Below are 21,076 nucleotides of genomic sequence, written 5' to 3' on the forward strand. Positions count from 1 at the left end.
GAAAGGCACAGTTTGATTAAATAATCTTAATGATTAGGAAGTGAAATATTGAAGTCCTTGTTCTCTGGCACTGCTAACTGCTAAATCTGCTCAGAATTTGCCTTTGTCTTAACTCTTGTTTGTTAAAATAAGTGGGAAAATTAAACCCTAATGATGTTTTTACGGATTACCTCCATTTCAGGTGGCAAATTTGAGTGCCAAGGACAGCACTTTCACACTGAAGGATTGTGTGTACAAAGAAGTGCAGAAGGACTGGCCTGGCTACTCAGAAGGAGATCAGCAGTTGCTGAAGAGGATCCTGGTTAGGTAATTATCCCATGTTCTCCCTAATTTCACCTGGAGCTTGGAAACCAGGGTAACCGAGGACTGAAAGTTGAGTGTTTGACTCGTTTGAACATCAGGCAGATGGAGGAGTTGACTAAACTTGAATATCCAAGTGGATCCACTCTTCAGGTGGTCCTGGGTTGCCTTTAAACCATTCTGCTGAAAGCTTGAGGAAAACCTGGATAGGGAGCAGAGCTGGCAGAGGGAAGTTCCAGTGGATTAAATGTGTCCAGCTCAACTCTCCACTGAAAGTCTCCTTCCCTCTTCCCACATCTCCTTGCACGTGTTTAAAGGCAAGAAGATGTTACCACACAGCCACATCCCTGAGGTTCAGATCTGACTGGAGTGAGGGATGCATGGAAAAGCAGAGGTGGTTTCCATAGGGATAAATCCCCTAAAACATGTTCTGGGTGTCCTGCTGCTGATCCTCTGTGTCCAGGGGATACCTGTTCCCCTGTTCCTCCCTGAAAACAGCCCTTAACACCCTCAAGATCCTTGGTTGCTAAAGATATTTTTCCTCTACAGATATTTTTCCTTCCAAGCTTGGAAGGGCAGCAGGGAAAGAGCCCAAATCTCCCAGGTTTCTCCAGGAGAATTCCTCCCTGAGTGTTTATATTTCCCTCTCTGGGTTTTCAGTGCCTTTGCAATGCAGACAGAGCTTTTACTTGTGCCTTATTTCATTGCACTTTTGGTTGAGATGGAGCAGAGCGTGCCCTGTTCGAGCAGCTCCCATGATTTAAAAGCACAATGGACTTGGAGATGGGACTTTGCTAAACCAACAACAGAAAGTTGCACTCCGAGTGCTTTTGGTGTGCTGAAGTAAAATCAAACTCCTTTAAGTGGCCTTGATGTTAAATTATAATTAAAAGGAGAGCTATAACTGCCATGCAATCTTTATGGCTTTCCAAAAAACCAAGCGAGTTTCTCCCCGTAGAAAGCAACGTTTGCCGCTTTCTTTTTCTCTCGAATCGTGGCGTTCAGTTAGGAGGAGGAGGTCTAAAAATAGACCTTGGAAAGGATGTATTCAACTGTACAAACAAAGCCCCGCTCAGCCCATGCAGGTAATGAAGCTCCAAAATGGAAAAAACATGTAGGGTTTGAAGACAGGAGAAAAACAGCCACGAAAAGGGCACAGGCGGCGGCAGACGTTGGATTTACGTCGCCGGCGTTGCCTGGAGCCAACCAATTGTTCCGTGTCCTCCTGGTTTTCAGGGCCAGTGGCCACTGGACGGTTCAGCAGCTGCAATAATTGGAACATCTGCAAATGTTGGAGCTGTAACTAACCCTGCTCCTTGCGTTCTTCCTCCTGTTTTGTGTTTTCCGTCCTCCCGCGGGTGTAAAATGGGACCCTGAGTGACCTGGGGTGGTGGGAGGTGGCACTGGATGGTTCTTTTCCCACTGGATGGTTCTTTTCCCACTGGATGGGCCTTAAGGGCCTTCCAACCCAACCCATTCCAGGATTCCATGGAACCTTCAGCTGTCACAAAGCTCCTGAACTGAACCCATTTGTCTTCCGTTCCCTTCTTAAATCCACAATTAACAATTAGGAGACATGACCAGGTTGCTCAGGCTGATGACCCAGCCCCCCAAAAAAGCCACTTTCCCCCAGGGTGTTGATGCAATGTCACTGTCCCTTTCCCCTTTTCACAATCCCCAAGTACTTTCCTTGAGCTGCTGAGTTTGTTCTAAATAAAATTAAACAAAGCCGGGCTGGCTGTGACTAAATGATGTCTAAATATTGCTGCAACACAGCCCAAGGTTCAAGCTCAGGTTAAAAGCAAAATCTTGTCAAGTCATGGGCATTATCTCTGAAATAATCTTCCTAATGTTTAAAAAATATGTGCTTTAATGCTGACTGTAGTTTTCTCGTGGAAGAATTTAGGCTTGGGTTATTTGGGCTCCACAGCTGGTGACAAACTGACTGCAGAGCTACTTTATTAAAAACCTTTAACCCTGAATTCTTTCTTTTTTTTTTATTTTTTTTTCAGTTTGTCAGCTACAACTTGATGCAACAGTAGGTTTTTTTTTTCTGGGTGATTAGTAGAGGGACAGTCTGGGTAAAGCTGGTGGGCTGGGAAAGCACTCCAAGATCTGGGAAGGAGCAGAGACCCAGCCTGAAGGGGAATTAAGGCACTTAAATGATAATAATTGTAATTTTTTTTTTGCTACAAGAGGTTTCTATTATTTGTCAAACGCCACAAATACAGCCCAGAGTAGCTTTGTTTTGCATGATGCAACTTAAAAGTGTTATTGTGAAGCCCTAAATGTAAATCCTAGTGGACCAATAATACCTCAGCAGTTCCTGTTATAATCCTGTTTTTCCTGGACCCAGAGGGGCTCGCTGCTGAAAGGACTGCTGTTCCCATCAAATGTTGTTTTAATGATGCTGATGAGTGGGAGAACTTATTCCTTAACATCTGACCTTGAGTTTCAGCCCCTTTTCAGTGAGCTTTGCTTTCTGAGTTGTCTCCTGAAGTCAGTTTTAACTGGGTAAAGCAAAATCTCAGCAGAAATTTGTTCAATTAATGTCTTACTGAGCTGTATTTCAGTCAGAAGAATGATATATTATATCCTTTACACTTCAAAATTCAGTGCCAGTTTTACTCATCTCCACATGGATCGTGTTTCTGAGGCCGTCATTAATTTGTTGCAATTCTTACATCACAAGTTCAAGAGGAAAGAGGTAAAAAATGTTGGAAAATCAGTTCCATCCTCAGCAGGGAAAATCCTCTCCTGTGTCTGAGAGCTCAGCTTTGCCTCCTCCCTCCCTGGCAGCGCTGGTCCCTCCATTCCTAGAGAATCACCAAACAGAATGGGAAAGCAGGAAGGAGATAAGGAATTACCACTTGTCACTGATGTTTTCCTGTAGTAGTTTCCCCTCCCTGGGCTTTGTCAGAGATCAAAGCTGGCAGTGCCTGAACGAGCTGCTTCCGTGGCATCTCATCCCGAGCCCAAAAAAAGGCTCTTTGCTCCGTGGGAAGATGGGAAATGCCCCCTCCTGCCTTGCCAAGGTGTGAGATTTGACCATCCCCAACCTCCTGTTTTCCAGGAAGCTCTGCCAGCCCCAGAACAGCAGCGGTTTTCAAGGAGAAGCACCTTCCCTGAGCCCTCCAAAGGACACGGTGAACTCCAGCTCTCCCCCTCAGGTGGGTGATCCCAAGGTGATCCCTGGGATCCATCTCCTCCTCCTCCTGATGGATTTGCCTGCTGGAGGTGTGTCCAGGCAGAGCTGTTGCCTGTCTGCACCCCATAATCACCTGCTGGTGGGTCGGGAGGTCGTTGGGGTTTTATTTCTGTTTTATTAAGTTCCAGCCTGATCCTGGGTTCCCTCAGCATCTGTTTCTCCTCTGGCCGTGTGGGGAGAATCCCTCACAGCAGGTTCAGTTTTTAGGGCTGAATTCTTTTCCCCAAGTGCCCACATCCCTCCTGGAGTTCCTGGGAGGGCGAGCTCGTGTTTTCCTCATTACTAATAATTGAGTGGAACGAAGCCTTTTAATAAGCAGCTCCCAAACACACTCCAGAGTTATTAAAACCCTTGACCTTCTGCGGCCTAATGGCCCTGACAGATCCAGGAGGGGCAGGTTGGGCTGCTCTGGGATGGGAGCTGTGAAAAGAACATTTTGCCTGGTTTTTCCATGAGAAGAAACACCCCCCCCTGAAAGGAGCTGTGCTTGGTGTGTCAGGCAGAGTCTGTCCCCACTTTTCCCAGGATCCTCTCAGCACAGGCGTTTCTCACGTTGTGAAATGTCTCCTTCCCTTCTCTCTCCACTGTGGGTCAGCCCAGACAAGTTGAGTATTTATTCTTCTCCTGCCAATGGAATGTGTAATTCCTACTTGTCTGGACAGACGCACTGAGGATTAGTGGCAAAGAATATTAGCAGGTAAAGAAATTATGTGCTTTCTGGCAGTAAGAGGGAGGCAATTCTCTATTGAGAACAAGGACTGTGTAACTTGTTTGCCAGGTAGCTAATTCCAAATCCTCTCCTGCTCTGCTGTGGGCATGTTCCTGGGGAATAAAGATCACCTTCAAGTTAGCTTGGAAACACACAGTGCTGTTAACAGGCCGGGCTTGTGTGTTTTTTAACTGATTCTGGAAAAAAAATAAGGTTGAAAAATCAGTCTTGCTTCTGGCTGGCCCTGTTTTGGTAGACTCAGAGGCCTGTAGGGGATGGTTTGGGTCTCTGGAGTTTGAAGCTTTGGGGTTGGTTGATTGGTTTGGATTTAGAAAAGGTGGTTGGTTGGTTTGGATTTAGAAAAGGCTGGTGAAACAGGGGCAACCAAATGGGGGATTGAAATGTTTCCAGTAGTGATTCTGTTGTGTCAGACACCAAACCACAGCCAGCACTGTGAGCTGTCACTTTTTTTAATGCTCTCTAGCTGTAGTTTCTGTTTAGAAAGGGATGGCTGCTAATGGGTGCAGTGCCAGCAGAGGACTGGGATTTGGTAGTCGGGAATGCAGAACATTTTGGGAAAGTTCAGCTGTGGAATGAGGGTGTTAAAAAAAAAAAAAGGATTGGTCTGGTAATTCTAAGGAAGCCTGGCTGAGCAGGGATGGGATGCACATCCACCTCATAACCAGGGAGGTGAAGCTGGTGTCTGTTGGGTTGAGAGAAAGGGTGGTAAAATAGGGCAGTTTGGTGGGGTTTTAGTGATCTGTTCTGAGAGCCTCAGTCAGAGGTGGCCCCTCCTCTGTGAGATGGACACTGTGTGTTCTGGGAGGTGATGTTGCAAAGCCGGTTGGACGTGCTGGCCTTGCCCCTGGAGCTCCGTGGCAGAACCAGCAGCTCCTCTTCCTAATCACCTGGACAGGTGGGAAGGATCCCTGGCGTGGAGCAGAGTCCTGGAGACCCCTGAGTTAGCAAAGAGGAGTAACAACCAGGGAGGGAAAGGAGTGAATTAGGGGCTCCTGGAGCCGTCACCTCTGCGATGGAGCAACGTTTCCATTTGCAAACACATCACAGCCCTGCCTGAGACAGAAAGAAAATAGTGAATTATCCAAAAGAAATACCCAGAACTATCGCCTGTTTTCCTCTGGGCACTAAATAATCCCTGCTCAGAGTTCCTGCAGCCCTGGAGCTGCCAGGTGGGCACACACAGAGGGCTGGCCAGGGTGATTTTGGCTGGCACACGCTGGGCTGAGCCCGACAGCCGTGGGTCTGGCTCTGGGTTCTGCTGCCTGATGGATGGGTTCTTCCATGGAGCAGCTTTTCCAGGCTGGAGAACTGCCTCCAGGGAGGTGTGGGCACGTGGAGCTGCTCCAGAGGCTGCCTGTGACCATCCTGCTGACGGGCACGGCTGGGAACAACTTCCCTCTCTGCACTTGTTCAAAAAAAAAAAAAAAAAGGATCACTGGGGTCACGTTGGCCCCTGTGACGTGGCTTTTGAAGTGCTGTAAATGTCCCCTTTCTTGCCTGAACTTCTGAGAACTGAGCAGTTGGCACTTCCTCAGCTCTTTCGGGCAATGCCTGGCTCTCGAGAAGGGGAAGGAGTGGGTTGCAGGGGTGAAGCTGGTGACCTCAGAGCTGGGAGGGAAGAAAATGCAGAACTGGTGAATCCCCCTCCCTGCCCTGCAGGTCTGAGCACATTTTTTTTTTCCTTTGCAGGGGATTTGGGGTGCTCTGGATGTTGTGCCATGACCAGGACTTGTGTTTTTATCGTGGAATCCTGGACTGGTTTGGGTTGGGAGGGACCTTAAAGCCCCTCCAGTCCCACTCCTGCCATGGGCAGGGACACCTTCCACTAGCCCAGGTTGCTCCAAGCCCGGTCTAACCTGGCCTTGGGCACTTCCAGGGATGTTTCCAATCTCTGGGACAGGGGGAGGCTGCAGGGGTTTGGATTCCAAAGGGCTGGATTTGAAACAGGCTGCAGTGAGAGCTGGCCTGTGTCTGGATAGAGTGGGAGATCAGTGATTCCTGACGGGATGGTGGGATCCTCTAAGCTCTCCCACCAAGCTGTAGTCTCTGGAAGGCTGTCAGGAAGCAGCTTGGGATGGATCAGCTGCTTTTCCCGGGAATACACTCCCTTCTTCCCTGTCTTGCACCACCACCTAGTGGTGACCCTCGAGCCCTCGCCATCACCCGCTTTTTTTTTTTTCCCTCCCGTTTCCCTCCTCAGAAACGATCCCAGCCTCTGGAGTTCATCGACCCCCTGGCCAACAAAAAGCCCAGGATCTCGCATTTGGCTCACAGAACCCAACCCACCTTCAACGGGAAGCTGAGCTCCTCCAACGGGAAGGACACCCCCGCCCCCCCCCCTGCCCTGCCGCCGGCGCTCCCGGAGTCGGGAAGCTCCTCCAGCTCCAACCTCCCGGTGCTGGAGCTGCCCCGGCCCCACGACCCCCTCTCGGATGTGAGCAACGACCTGGCTCACAACGGCAGAGACTGTGAGAGCAGCGAGGCCACGGACAGGCTGAGCCACCCCCCGCCCACAGACTGTCCCCAGACCAGCAAACACAACTGCGGCTCCTACGTCAAATCCAAGAAAAAATCCAAAAAGCACAAAGACAAGGAGAAGGAGAGGAAGGAGAAGAAGGGCGAGGAGAAGTGCAAAGAGGAGAAGCAGAACTGTGAAGTAATAAAAAACGCTGACTTAGGTAGTGTTCCCCAGGAGCAGGTCACAGGTAAGGACGGGCCGAGAGGTAATTTTGGTGTTGGCTGGGGGTGATCCCGCTCTGGATCCTTTGAGGACGGAGGGAGCACGTCCTGTCCGCTCCCAGACACCGCGGGGGACGAGATGCCGGCGCTGTCCTACCTCCAAATCACCAAAGGTGCTTCCTCCCCAGAGAGAGGACAACAGGTTTTTCCTGTTTAACCTTTCGTGCTGTCTTGGAACTGCCTCAGAGCGTGTCGTGTTTCTCTCCTGGTTCAATTAAAAGCCGGGATAATCCGTGGGGATGAAAGGCAGGGAGCAAGGCCTGGGAAGAGCAGCTCCTCGTGGGGGTTGTGGTGACTGCTGTTGGGGTTTTTTTAATGAAAAGTTACTCACAAAACCTTTTAATATTGGATACAAATGAAGTGATAGATAAATCTGGTGATAAATGCTGTCCAAGCAGTATCCAACCAGCTCTTCCAGCCTGGAAGAGCTTCCTTGTATCCCACTAGGACTCTGAATTTACTTATTCAGGGACTGACACAAGAGTGAATCTCATACAGAAAACATTTTCCCTAAACCACTGTTTCAAAGTCAGTTCTGTGAACTCTTAGAAGCCAGAACAGAGAATGTCTCTTGGCCAATCCCATCCATTGCCTTTCCTGCTGCTTCCATGTTTTCTGCTGTTTGTCCCAGCTCCCCAGGGCTCTGGGACTTCCCCTCCAGCCTCTGGGAGTATCTTTTAAATTTCTTTTTGAATCCATCTCGTTTTCCTTTGCCCTGCTCCTGCTTTCCACGTTCCCCTTCGTGCCTGGTGCATGAAAATCATCCAATTTTGGCTCAGAAAAAGGACAGTACCTTGGGAATGGAAACCAATTTGCTGGATTCCTGGAAAGGGAGCCATTCCCAGGGCCCTGGGGCTGAGCTGGTGTCAGCTCTCACCTTCCCCACAGCGTTTGTGGCACCTACAGAAGCATTTTGGTGGCTCAGCAGTGATTTTAAGGGCAGTCCATGGGTCTTATGGTTGTGTGGCACTGCAGGATCAGCTTTTTAGATAATTCTTCTCCTTTAACCTTCTCTGGTGTCAATCCCAGTTTTTTTCTGGGAGTGTTGGCTTTCTCCCATGTGGGTTTCCCTCCCCGGGTACCTCCGGGGTGGTTCTGGATGGTCACACACAAGTTTTTCTCTCTTCATTTTTTTGTCCCTGTTTCTTATAAATACCCAAATACCCCAAATTCTGAGGTTGCTGAGCCTTCACCAGCCTTCTCTGTTTGGCCTCACAGCTTAATGACTGGATGTCTGTTAATTAGTTGGGTTTTGTTCCTGCTGCTGTTTGGGAGGTAACGAATCCGAGCTGGATTGGGAGCAGTCACAAACAGGATGTGGTCAGTCCTGCTTGGATCCTGGACATCCAGCACTGGGAGATTTTCCTTCTGTGCCTTTGTGCCTCGTCCTGCTCCTTCCCCGCTTCCCCCCCTGGGGCTGAAGGGAAATGTTGGATGGAATCGTGGAAAATTTGGGTTGGGAGGGACCTCAAAGCTCATCTCATCCCAACCCCTGCCGTGGGCAGGGACACCTTCCCCTAGGAGTGGAAGTTTCTCCTGGGAAGTTTCTTCCAGAGGGACCTCTGGGGTCCTCTCAGCGTCAGTAGGTGGCACTCACAGGCAGAACAAACCTCCTTGTCTCCCTTTCTCCTCCACGAGCCTTGAACCTTCCTTAGCCCACATCCTGCCTCTTCCACGCTGTGGGCAGGGAAGGAGGGAAAACCGGGATTGTCTGCAGTGGGAATTTGAGATTGGGGTGGTTTTATAAACCCTGGGTTGGTGCCATTCTCTCGTTCTGCCCAGGAAAGCCTTTCTGTAGAAATTCAGGGGGGGAAAAACCAGTTTTTAAAAAGATCTAATCAGGTTGTTGCTGACTGAGGAGGACTTGGGAGTATAACACACAATTTGTGAGAAATATCCCTTTTCAAACCTGGATCCACTCGCTTTCTTCCTCCAAATTTACCCTGCAGTGCTTGGTTTACACTGAGAATGAGTCTTGTTTAGGCTCCCTCTGAATCCTGTTCCTCCTGAAATCTTTGCTCCCATCCCTGAAACTCCTGAACATCCTTAGCTGAGCCCTCATCGATGCTGAACCCAATTCCTGGAGCAGGGAGCACTTGGATTTGTGTGAGGAGAGAGCTGCATTCCCTGCAAACCCCTGTGTGGTGCCCTGTAGGGCTCTGGATTGCCAACATCAGGAATCTGCACCTGGAATATTCCTCTGGGGAATCTGTGAAGTGTAGGAGTGGGAGAAAAGAACGTTCACCTTGCTCAGCTCTGTTCTCTGGGCTCAGAACGTGTTTTTCCCATTCCCAGTGGTGCTATCAGTGTTATCCCACTCCAGGCAATGTTTATACACCAATTAAAGTCAGATTTTTTTCACCCTGGCTGATGTTGGGGTTGTTTTGCTGACAGACAAATAGTAGAGAAGCCTTGAACTCTCAACCACCTTGTTGTGGCTCTTCTGTCTCTGTCGGTTCCAAGCAAAACAGAAATCCTTTAGAATTCCATAAACTGGATGTTGCAGACGAGTTCATGAGGGTTTGAAGTTGAATTGCAAAGAGCTTTGAAGTTTTCAGAACGTCTATAAACAAGCCTTTATTTTTTCAGGTTTAAATGGAACATGCAATAATTCTAGTGTACCAACATCAACTTCAGAAATGCCAGATTATTTATTGTAAGTATTTTTTATGGGTTGCTTCGTCACTTTGGGATCGTGTTTCAAGCTAAAAAAATCACAATGCACTGGGGATTTTTGTTGGACTTTTATGTTATTTGATAGAACTTTGTAAGGTGGGTTAAAAAAAAAAAAAAGAGTGAATCCAGCTTTGCAGAGTTTCTGAGACTTAACTTGGCATCAGATCAGTTCTTTACCTGGCTGTGGAGTGTTCAGGTTTATCTCCTATAAACTGATTGTTGAAGTAGTTCAGGAAACATTTTATGCCTTGGAGGGGTTGGAAAGGATTAAACATCTCCATGTTACAGTTGGAAACTCGGAGAGGAAATAATCTGCTTTAATGTTGTGGAAGACAAGGCGAGGAAGGATTTGGGGAGGTTTGCTAATTCTTCCCCTCTCCAGAGCCAAGATCATCAGCATAAAGCAGTGAAATATTCTTTAAGGGGAGGTTCTAACCCCTGGGTTGAGTTGTTTGACTCTTTAATGAGATCCCCTCGAGGTTCATGAAACAACCCACTCCAAAAAAAAAAACCCCGTGCACAAAGCCCAGGATCTGCATAAACCCCAAAACCTGTTCCAGGCAAAGCTTTGGGATGGGGAGGAAGTGTAGCTGGGGGGGATGTTCCCTGTGCATGTCACAGCCTGGGGTTTGATTCCATCAGAGCTGGGATCACTGGGAGAGAAGGGATGGAGGAGGAAGTTGGAGCTGACTGGAGGAGATAAAGGATTCTTGTGTGGTTTTCTGGGCTCTGTGAACCCCAAACAGCCCCTTCAAGGGGACACTTTTAGGGCCATTCAGAGGAATTTGGGTGGCTGGGGGGTGGTTTCTTTCCCAGATGTGCTGATCCCTCCTACAAAGGGATATTACAGCCCCTTGGTCCCTCTCCAGAGCATCAGTGGGAGGTTTCTGAGCTCTCTGCTCTCACCTGGTGGGATCCAACTGGTCAGATCCTTAAATTACAGGAGCTGTTGCACATTTTAAGAGCTGTTTTAATCGTGAAGATGAATGTTTTGTGCTGGTAGAGGACTTACCTCCTGTCCTGTGTTGATGCTTCTTTATCCCAACCTGCAGCAAGGAGTCAGTTCTTGAAGGCTAAAGCACTTAAAAAGTGCTTAAAAGGTTAAAAGAGTGAAATCTCCCCCTTAATTTGAGGCCTAAATTGCCTTTTAGGTGCTCAAGCGCCGAGCTGGGGCTGCTGCAGCGGAGTCAGGGAGGCAAATTACAGCCATCCCCTCCCAAAAATTGAGTTTTTACCTTCAGCGAGGGCCGTAAATGTCAGGTTTAATGGCTTTTTTTGTTGAGCTGAATCACTCCCAAAGGGCCCCAGGGGCCACATCTGCTCACCGTGAGCAACGTTGGGTGTCTCCAGAAGGTGCTAGAAAACGAAGTCCAGCTCCTCACCGTGGCTTCTTGTCGTGCTCTTGCCACATAATCACCCCTGTGAGCGTTTTGCAAACGATGGCTCAGTGCTTTCTGTGTTCCTTTAAAGACTCAGCACTGGAAGCATCGTATTCCTGCTGTTCCAGTGCCTGGCACAGAGGCAGAACTCCATGTTCTGCGGGACAGCAGGAGTTAGAAAAGCTGTAGCAGCACTATCTGAGTGTCTTCCTCCACCCACAGCTGCTCCCAGGCTGTTGTGTACCTGTGTGTCCCACACTTATCTGGCAGAGATAGGAAGTTTTGGGAGCAAAACAGTGGTTTTGTTTTACAGGGAGGTCAAGGCAATAATCCTGACAGTTACCTCCCAATGTTGCTACTGTGCTGCAAAATCAGGATGAGAGGAAACAGCCTCAGAGTTGCACCAGGGGAGGTTTAGATTGGCTGTGAGGGAAAAATCCTTCGCTGGAAGGTGGTCAGGCACTGGAACAGGGAATCACCATCCCCGGGGGAATTAAGGCATGTGGATGTGGCACTTGGGAACGTGGGTTAGTGGTGGGCTTGGCAGTGCTGGGGGAGTGGTTGGGTTTGAGCTTGGAGGGCTTTTCCAACCTTAATCCCAGAATCCCAGAGACTGGTTGGGGTGGGAAGAGACCTTAAAGCTTAAAGTGGATCCAGGGACACCTTCCCCTATCCCAGGTCGCTCCAAGCACCATCCAGCCTGACCTGGAGCACATCCAGGGACAGGGCAGCCACAGCTTCTCTGGGAAAACCCTTCCAGTGCCTCCCCACCCTCGCAGCCGACGATTCCTTCCCGACCTCCCGTCAAAGCGGTTCCAAATCGCGCAGGGCTCATTTTCCAATCACCCAGAGGGAATTCCCCCAACCCCATTCCCCCCAAACCCCTTTTTCCCCGCAGAAAATACGCGGCCATTTCCTCCTCGGAGCAGCGTCAGAGCTACAAGAACGACTTCAACGCGGAATACAACGAGTACAGGGACTTGCACGCCCGGATAGAGCGGATAACCCGGCGCTTCACGCAGCTGGACGCCAAGCTCAAGCAGCTTTTGCAGGGCTCTGAAGAATATAAGGTACAAAGAGGCAGGATACACATTAAAACACGTTGAATAGACATTAAATACACGTTAAAACCCCGTTTTTTTGGGCGGGTCGGTGCCGGAATTCCACCCGGAGCCGGCGGGGAACGTGCGCGCAGCCGACAGCTTTGGGGTCTGCCCTTCTCCCAGCTCTGTGCTGCTCCCTTTTCAGGCTGGAGCCACATCATGGGACTTGTTGACAAGGAAAGGCCTCAGTGAGACAATTGGCGTCCTCAGCCAAAAGCTGCTGGAAGCTATTAGTGTATCCCAGCCAGAAAAACTCATATTTGCACATATGGGAGCGTATCGGGGCTGGAAGGGGAGTTAGCACGGGGTCATCTGCTCCTCTGGAATCTTTGATCTTCCCAATGCACCATTATTGGACTTGTCAGGGTGATTTTTAAAGAGTTTTGGCTATTCATTAGCTTGAAAAAGTAAGCCTGGTTGAGGGTAATAAACAGGATTTTTACAGAGCACCTATTGTGCTGAAGCTCCCTCAGACATCCCTCCCCTCCCTCCTTGCAAAGTTCGGGGATTCCTCGCTGGATTTTTAATATTTTGGGGGGAAAAAAAATTCAGTTGGAGCTTTGGAAATGTCAGTTATCCTGGAACTGAGGTGCCTGTTACAGGTAGTTCTCACAGCTGGGGAGTGGGGCCTGATCCTTCCAGTGCCTCTGGAGTCAGCTCCAGTATATCCATGGAATCAGAGACTGGCTGTAGCCACCCGGGAAGTCGTGGAGGGAGCAGATTCCGGCTGGAATTTGGAGGAATCGTGTACATTGAGCCATCAGGAAATATTTCCTGCTGCGGGAGGTTGCAGAACTGAAAATAACAAACCTAATTTTTACCCCCCCCTCCCCTTTTTTTTTTTTTTTTTTAGACCATCCATGATCAAATTTTACAGGAATACCGGAAAATTAAAAAGGTAAGCGAATGTACTTGGCCCCAAAAAGGCTTTTGGGTGGTGCCCCTGGTGTGACTGAAAGAGATGGGCCCCTGCCAAGTGCAAACCCAGGCTCTGAGGCATTCCAGCAGATCTTTGTTCAGCTCCTCCAGCCCGTCCAGAAAGCAGCTCAGGAAGGGTTTGGGGGGGAGCTGGGATCCCTGGGAGCGCTCAGCCGTGGCCGTGGCACAATGGCTGGGTGAAATCAGGGCCTTTATCTCTCCAGGGAAAGAACAGTTTGTGTTTTCAGATGCACAGGCTGAGGGATAACAGGATCCTCCAGGATTTTTGGGGGGGGGGGGGGGGGGCTGGTACACGAGGTCCAGTGTCTGGGGCACAGCCCCCAGATCTCTCCTCGTGAAAAACATTAAATTTCTCTCTGTTTATGCAGAAAAAACACCCACACACCAGCAGGGGGTTGGGGTTTTCCTTTTAAATCTGTTGATATGATCCTGAGCCCAGTTGTCCTGAGGGATTTAGGAGGTTTTTGAGGAGATTCCCTGGGTGTTGGATGTTCAGCTTTGATCCAGAGCTCCCAGCTGGGGGCAGAGGGCGGGTGGTGCTTGTTGGAGCTGCTCCCAGTTTAGGCTGAGCCTCACTCAGGTGAGCTCATTCCCTGGGATGAGGCTCCTGGAGCTGGATAATGCTGAAGAGGGATTTTATTCCTTGTTTTGTTTGATCAGGCTGTTGAGGAATACAGGAGTAGGTCCATTTTAAATTGAGTATTCCTTGGGCATGTCAGTGGCTTCAGACTGAAAGAAAGGAGGTTTTTAGATGGGATATTGGGAAGGAATTCTTGGCTGGGAGGGTGGGGAGGCCCTGGCACAGGTTGGGCAGAGAAGCTGTGGCTGCCCCATCCCTGGAAGTGTCCAAGGCCAGGTTGGAGAAGGGAAGGCTCCAGGGAGAGCTTAAAACCCCTTCCAGGGCCTAAAAAGGGGCTCCAGGAGAGATGGAGAGGGACTTGGGAGAAGGGGTGGAGGGACAGGACATAGGGAATGGTTTCCCAGTGCCAGAGAGAGGGTTAGATGGGATATTGGGAAGGAATTCCTTGCTGGGAGGGTGAGGAGGGGCTGGGATGGAATTCCCAGAGAAGCTGTGGCTGCCCCATCCCTGGAAGTGTCCAAGGCCAGGCTGGAGAAGGGAAGGCTCCAGGGAGATCTCAGAGCCCCTTCCAGGGCCTAAAAAGGGGCTCCAGGAGAGCTGGAGAGGGACCTGGGACAAGGGATGGAGGGACAGGACACAGGGAATGGCTTCATAGTGAAAGAGAGGAAATTTAGGTGGGATATTGGGAAGGAATTCCTTCCTGAGAGGGTGAGGAGGGGCTGGGATGGAATTCCCAGAGAAGCTGTGGCTGCCCCAGCCCTGGAAGTGCCCAAGGCCAGCTTGGAGCACCCTGGGCTAGTGGGAGGTGTCCCTGGATGGCCTTTAAGGTCCCCTCCAACCCAAACCCTTCCACGATTCCCTACCTTTCTCTGTGGTTGTTTTGACCCCTCCTGGGCTTCGTGAAGAACCACCTCCCACCTCTGCCTTCTCATTTCTCTTTTCCAGACTAACCCCAATTACAGCCAAGAGAAGAACCGCTGCGAATACCTCCACAACAAACTGGCTCACATCAAAAAACTCATAGCAGAGTATGACCAGCAGCAGTTTTAGCTGCCACTCCCCCCTCCTCCTCTTCCTCCCCCCCCCCGGACTGGGTAGAGCAAAACAAAAAAAAAAAAACAAACAAAAAAACCAGTCACCTGGACGTTGTTTTTGGGTTTTGTTTTTTTTTTTTCCCCCTTTTATACACCCAAAAATCCCTTTCAGAGATGAGCATTAATTATTCCTCGTGGTTGAAGAACTTTTGGGGGATGACTTATGATGCCGAATCTTGTCGTGTCCACACGTCCAGCACGCTCCTCCCGAGTTTTGGGTTGGTTTTTTTTTTTGTTTTTCTTTTTGTTTCGTTTTGGTTTTTTTTTGTTTGGGTTTTTTTTTTTTTTTGAAAGCCTCTCTGAACGTCGGAATGAACGGACAAAACGAAATTAACCTGCTTGTTTGGAAAGCCAGCCTTTGACACTTAAGGGAAGGGAAGAAAAAAAAAAACAAAAACCACCAACAAAAAATAGAAAAACACACCAAAAAAAAAAAAAACTTGCCTAAAAAAAGTGACCGAAGCTCCCAAAGAAGTTAAGAATCCGTAGTTTTGTTTTGGGGTTTTTTTTTTTTTTGGTTTTTTTTTTCATGGAATTAAAATTAAGTTTTTGGCATGAAGTGTAATCCCCCAGCTCCACTTGGGGGGGGGTTACAAACTGTCCTGCAGATGGTGAGGAACTGGAACTGCTGCTCCGAGCGACCGTCGGAACGAGGGCTGCGCCTGCTCCCGGCACCGCGTAAATACACCACGTACCCAGAGCTCTCCTTGTCTGTCCCTGCTTTGTCATCTCTGGGAAGGTGGGGGGGGGGTTGTGGCAGCTCAGGGGGTCCCCCTTCCCCCCAAAAATTACCCCAGAATTCCCCCAAAATCCCGTTTTTTTCGCCCTTTTCGTGCGGGATTTCTGCCCCCCCCTCAGCCCGCCCGGTTCTCCTCCACCTGCCCGAGTAACTGGGAAGATGGAGACCTGGCTCCAGCTCCTGTCTGTCTTTTTGACTTTTAGAATTTTCTACCGAGGCAGCCAAGGTTTTATTAATTGCTCGACGAGACTCTCTGGTCTATTTTTGTATCAAAAAAAAAAAAAAAAGGGGGGGTGGGGTGGTAAAAAGCATAAGCATCTTTTTCTAAAAGTGTGCCTCCCCCTTTCCCTTTTAGGCCAAGTGTTTGGGAACCTTTCCTTGCAGTGTCACTAAAACTTATCAAATAGTCACCCAGAGGGAGTTATTTTATTCCTGATCCATGAGAGGAGGGGGTGGGGGGTTGCCTTGCTTTCTCCTGGGATTTTTTTTTTGTTTGTTTGTTTGTTTGCCCTTCCAAAGGAGCAGCAGCAAACCCTTCTCAGAGGCAGTGTGAGAGCAGTAAGGTGCTGTTTTCCCACACAGATCCCTTCCACTGGTGTGCTTTTATCCAGCCAGCTTCTCCCTGCAGTCTTGCTTCCTGATTTTTCCCCCCCCCCCCTTATTTTGGATTGAAGGGAACATTTTAGAGTATGGCCAGGGTGTGAGAAACACTCCAAAAAGCACAAAGGTGTCCTTTAACTCTGCCATTCCTTTCTTTCTCTCCCCTCTCCCCTTTTTAATCCTGCCAGCCTGTGGGATTTGACTTCTTCCCGCTTCCGTTTATCTCAAAGTAAAGGATTCCTTCCCTGTGGAGTCTCCTTCCCTTGGAGGTTGCACTGAAGAGCCTTTTTCACCCTTTGAAGGAGCAGAATGGCAGAGTTAAGGGGGGAAAACACTTCTTGCACGGGGAGTATTGGGAGTTTTTCCTGCCCCCAGAGAAACCAAAGTGGGTCCATCTGCTGTATTAAAAAAAAAAAAAAAGAAGAGAAAATTAACAATAATGATAATAATAATACCAATAGTAATTCCATTGTTGTCACACAGCCAAGGCCACTGCTTTGCTTTGTCACTTTATTCTGAGGTCTCTCCCTGGGACTTTGCCAGCCCCTTTTTTTTCCAAGGAAAAGGTGACAGCTGAAGGGACACAGTGGCCCTCAGGGAGCCACTGGGGCAGCCACTGGTCCCCAAACCCAGCCCTGGTCAGGAGAGGGGGACCAGCATCCCAGAAACCCTCCCCAGGGCATTCCCAGTGGGAATCTCATCCCATCCCTCCCTCCCTCCCTCCCCAAATCACACCTGGAGCTCAGGAGGTGTTGGTGGTGCTTCTGCTGCTCAGGGAGAGCTGGGAAACACCCCGGGAATTCCGAAGGCAAGGAGCTTTTCTCTGGAAAACTCCTGTCCCCCTGCTCCGTGGGGTCTCACCCCGAGTTTCCGGAGCGGGGAGCGGCTCCGGGCTCGGATCCCAGCTGGGAATTCTCGCTCCCAGGTGGAGCTGTGGGGATCTGGGAGAGGGGGCTTTAGGAGGACCGGGAATGCCACAACCCCCGGAGCTGCCGTGACACCGTCGCTGCAAATCCTGACCGGGGCCAGACCTTCCAAATTCCATGTTTTTTGGGGACACCGTCGCTGCCAGACCTTCCAAATTCCATGTTTTTTGGGGGCAAGGCTGAACTTCCCAGTGCTGGGGCTCGGTGGGGGCTTCGTTCTGGCTGTGGAGGAGCAAAGAAAGTCGAAGAGGCAGCAGCTACAAACCCAGGATGAGTAAATTCTTCCGTGGAAAACACTTCTCCTGATCCTTAATTTCAAAAGGGTTTGTTTTGTTTTGTTTTGTTTTGTTTTTTTGGGGGTTTTTTTTTGTTGCTCATGGGGGGGGATAGAGATGGATCTCAATCTTTATACATCTGCTATAAGATATTTTTGCAAACAGAGTTGTATACAAAGATGTATTGTGTACATTTACATGTATATTCTGGGACTTCTAAAAAAATTTGAATATTAAAAAAAAAAAAAAAAAGGAAAAAAAAACCCTGAAAATATTTAATGAATATCCAAACTGTGAGACCCAATTAGCATCCACCAACTTCCTGCTTCACTTTTCTTTTGGACTGTGTTAAAAGAATTGTAGTCGAATCTGCCTTTTTATTTTTATTTTATTTTATTTTATTTTTCCTTTTTAGAGATGACGAAGCTTAGGCAAAAAATTTTGTGCTTTTTGGGTTAATAGAAACCAGTTCTAGGTGATTAAGTATGATCTTAACTTATTGATACTGTGTTTTACTTTGTAATATTGTACTGTGGATAAAAACTATATTGAGCCATGGAGTTGGAGTTTACAAAAAAAAAAGAGCTTTTCACTTTGCCAAAATGTTACAATTTCAAGGCAGCATAGTCTTCAGCTTTCCTAATCTTTTTTTTTTTTTTTTTTCTTAAGAGCTAGTGTCCTTTTTTTTTGTACACTAAAAAAAAAAAAGCTGAATGCTGATTTTGCAACATATAATAAATTCACTGTATTGGAAAACAAGCAGACAATAAGGTCGTGGATTTCTCTTCAGTGCTTCTCCCTGCAAGGAAGCTCAAAAAGGGAAAGGTGATAAATGGCTGGCGTGGAGTTTTGGAAGCAGGAAACGGGAAGGAACCGGGTCACTTGAGTGAGTTGGAAGTGTCAGAGCAGGGAGTAGGTAAGAAAGAGGAGAGGGAAGAGGTGCTTGGAGTGGGCCAACTCCTTGGAATGCTGCCCTGCTCCGGTGGGATCGGCCTCCAGCCCTGGCAGGAGCTGGGGGTCTTCCCACTCCAGCACCATTGGGGTTTTTTTTTTTGGAGGAAAAGCTGCTTTTGGGGCTGTGTCAGCACGGAGGGTTAGAGGGGAGCACAGAGCCCGGGGAGTCCGTGGCCCTGGAGCAGCAGGAGGCTCAGGGATGCTCCGAATCCATGGAGGGGGCTCTCCCATCCCCTCCCCGGGAGCCCAGCCGGGTCTGACGTGGGGAGTGAGTCACATCCCTGGGGAGCAGGAGCTGGAGCAGGAATGGCAACGCTGGAGCAGCCGGGGGGGGGGATGAGCCTGGCACAGACACTGTCCATGCTGCCGGAGCTCCCACCTCCGCCCACCCGTGTGAATCATCCAGCAAAACCTCGGGATGCAAACAGCACCTCCGTTGTGTCCAGGCTGTCCCTTTCCCTGCTGTCTCCGTGCCTTGCTCTGGTCCTGCCTCCGGCAGCATCCCCGAGGCCGGAGCAGGCGGAATAAAATCGAGGACAAAACCACTCAGGAGCGTAAAATCCTTGGGATAGCTGCTGTTTTCTTGCTCTTGGGGGCTCCCTCAAACAGCAGGTGACAGGGCCAGAGACCACGGTGATGGCACTGGATCCCCCCATGTCCATAACGAGCCTGTGTTCTCTCGGATTTAGTGCCCGATTCAGGATTCTACCTCCAAAATAGCAAACTGTGGAGAAGGTGAAAATAATCCAGGGCTCAAATAAGATCTTACACAGCCTTGGCTTATTTTTTTCAAGCTGGGGGGAACGGGGAGGGCTGTGCTCTGTCCTTGACCTTGGGGTGGACACAGCAGCAGCAGCAGCAGCCACACAGGGAGACGATGCTCCCAGGGCTGGTGGGACTCGCTCACGGAGCAGGAGCTGGGCTTGATGCTCTGGCAAATCCCAAAATCCTCCAGTTTTAGTTTTGGATGTTGCCTCCGAGCCAAGCTGTGCCCCCCCAGCCCTCCCTTCACCATCTCGGAGCGGATCGAAGGCCAGCTCCTGTCGCTCGGGGGACGCTCACACAGGAAGGGTCCCCATCCCCTCCCGGCTTTCCTGGGGAATTCCTCCCAACCGCTGGCAGCTCCCGGGGTCACGCACTGAGCTCATTAACTCGGAGCTGCCCCAGTGGAAATTTACTGGCTGCGTTTGCTGTGCCAGAGCCAGGCGGGCTCCTGCTGCCGCCTCCTTATCGGCACCGGGCCGGGAGCGCGGCGGGAGCACCGGGAGCATCTCCTGTTTCAGGTGTCCCTCCCCAGTGCCGAAGCCAAGCCGGGGGCAGGCTCAGGAGGAGCCTTGGACTCCAGTAATTCACTATTAATCCAGGTCACACCTGGGAAAAGTGTCACTTTACACGATATCGGGCACAAGCCGCCCTTAAAACGGGGTCGTGCACGTGTGGGAAGGCCCCGGCCAGGTTTGAGTGATGCTGGAAACACGGGGACAGCACTGTGGGGGGTTTTTTTTTCCCCTGTGGTATTTTCCCCTGTGGGTTTTATTTTCCTCTGTGGGTTTTTTCCCCTGTGGATTTTCCCCCCCCCGTGGTTTTTTTCCCTGTGCACCTTCTGCTGGCGGCTCGTTTACAGGAGGAAGCTCATTAGAATAATTTGTCCTTGTCACGGTCCGATGGTGCTGGTCCCTCTCCCAGAGCAGCTGCTGCACCTCCAGCGCCGAGCACAACACCCCAAATCACTCCCTCCTCCCTCCCTCCCTCCCTTCCAGGCGTGGGCCCGGCCTTGGGCAGCCCGGAGGGTGATGGCACAGGGATAGGGAGGAGGATGAGGAGCTGCCAGCAGGGATAATGAAGGGTCAGAGCCTGGGATTGTGTTACACGAGGGGAAAAAACCCAACTGTGCAGGGAGGAAAAACGTGGCAAGGGAACGCTGGGGCTGTTTGTAGGGCGTCAATCCGGGGCTGACAGCGGGGCAGAGGGGGGGGGAGGACACTTCGCACGGAGCATCCCCGGCTGCTGCGGGATCAGCCCCTTAACCTGCTTAGAATGAACCGCCGCGGGGTTTTAAGGGCACGACCACACAGCGGAGGGGGAGAAGGGGGGGCTGCGTGGCCTGGAAACCCCATCCCGGGGGATGGAGCAGGGGGTCTGGCGGGAGAAGGGGGGGGTTAAGGGCACCATTGCTGGGGGAGCGGGCCGGTCGCTATGGCTCCGCCGTGGCCGCGCTGGCCCCTGGCCAGCCCCCGGCAGCTGGGCAGAGAAGGCGTTTGGGCGACCAGCCCGGGCTCCCGGCCCACGGACGCGTTGGGCGAGCGGGAACAAGGGAGCCCCGCTTTCTGCGGTGCCGAGCGTGGGAGGAGTGGGAAGGGAGTGTGTGTGTCGGGGGGGGGGGGGTGCAGGGGGGAAGGAACAATGGTGGGAGTTATTGGGAGGGGGGCGAGGAGAGAAAAAAAAAAAAAAAAAAAAGAAATTAAAAAAAAAAAAAAAAGAAAAAAAAAAAATGGGAAAAGCGGTGGAAAAAAACCAGTTCTGGGCCCCTGGCAGCGCTGCCCCGGACCCTCCCCGCCCCAGGATTATTGTACAAAGAAATGTTATTTTTGTTTCAATAATTTGCTGAGGCACTGGCATTCCAGCGCGGGGCTCGTTTTGTTCCTCCAGCCCCGGCACCAAGGGATCATTGTTCCTCCACGGCCAAAGGGGGCCGGACGCGGTCCCCCCCCCCACACACCCCCCGGCACCGCCGTGCCCTCCACCACCGCCCGCCCGGCCGCAGGTGCCCTCCGGGGTCGGCCCCGGTGGGTCCCGTCCCGCTGTGCCGTGCCGGAGGGTGGGTGGCGATGGCA

General features: G+C 50.4%; 1 protein-coding gene across 2 annotated transcripts in view; it reads left to right on the forward strand.

Moving 5' to 3' along the window:
- Nucleotides 1-15,448, forward strand: part of ELL (elongation factor for RNA polymerase II) — a 56,867-nt gene extending 41,419 nt beyond the window's left edge. Inside the window, exons 6-12 of one of the 2 annotated variants that reach the window (XM_032711706.1) lie at nt 182-306; nt 3,374-3,470; nt 6,439-6,943; nt 9,567-9,633; nt 11,931-12,102; nt 12,989-13,033; nt 14,600-15,448. In XM_032711706.1, coding sequence (XP_032567597.1) covers nt 182-306; nt 3,374-3,470; nt 6,439-6,943; nt 9,567-9,633; nt 11,931-12,102; nt 12,989-13,033; nt 14,600-14,704 — 1,116 coding nt within the window. In that variant the 3' untranslated portion in view covers nt 14,705-15,448. The remainder of the gene's footprint in view (nt 1-181; nt 307-3,373; nt 3,471-6,438; nt 6,944-9,566; nt 9,634-11,930; nt 12,103-12,988; nt 13,034-14,599) is intronic. The other variant, XM_032711707.1, reaches the window with a different exon arrangement.
- The last annotated feature ends 5,628 nt before the right edge of the window (nt 15,449-21,076 follow it).

This window comes from Chiroxiphia lanceolata, chromosome 27 (assembly GCF_009829145.1).
Source record: "Chiroxiphia lanceolata isolate bChiLan1 chromosome 27, bChiLan1.pri, whole genome shotgun sequence".
NCBI classification, from domain to species: Eukaryota; Metazoa; Chordata; class Aves; order Passeriformes; family Pipridae; genus Chiroxiphia; species Chiroxiphia lanceolata.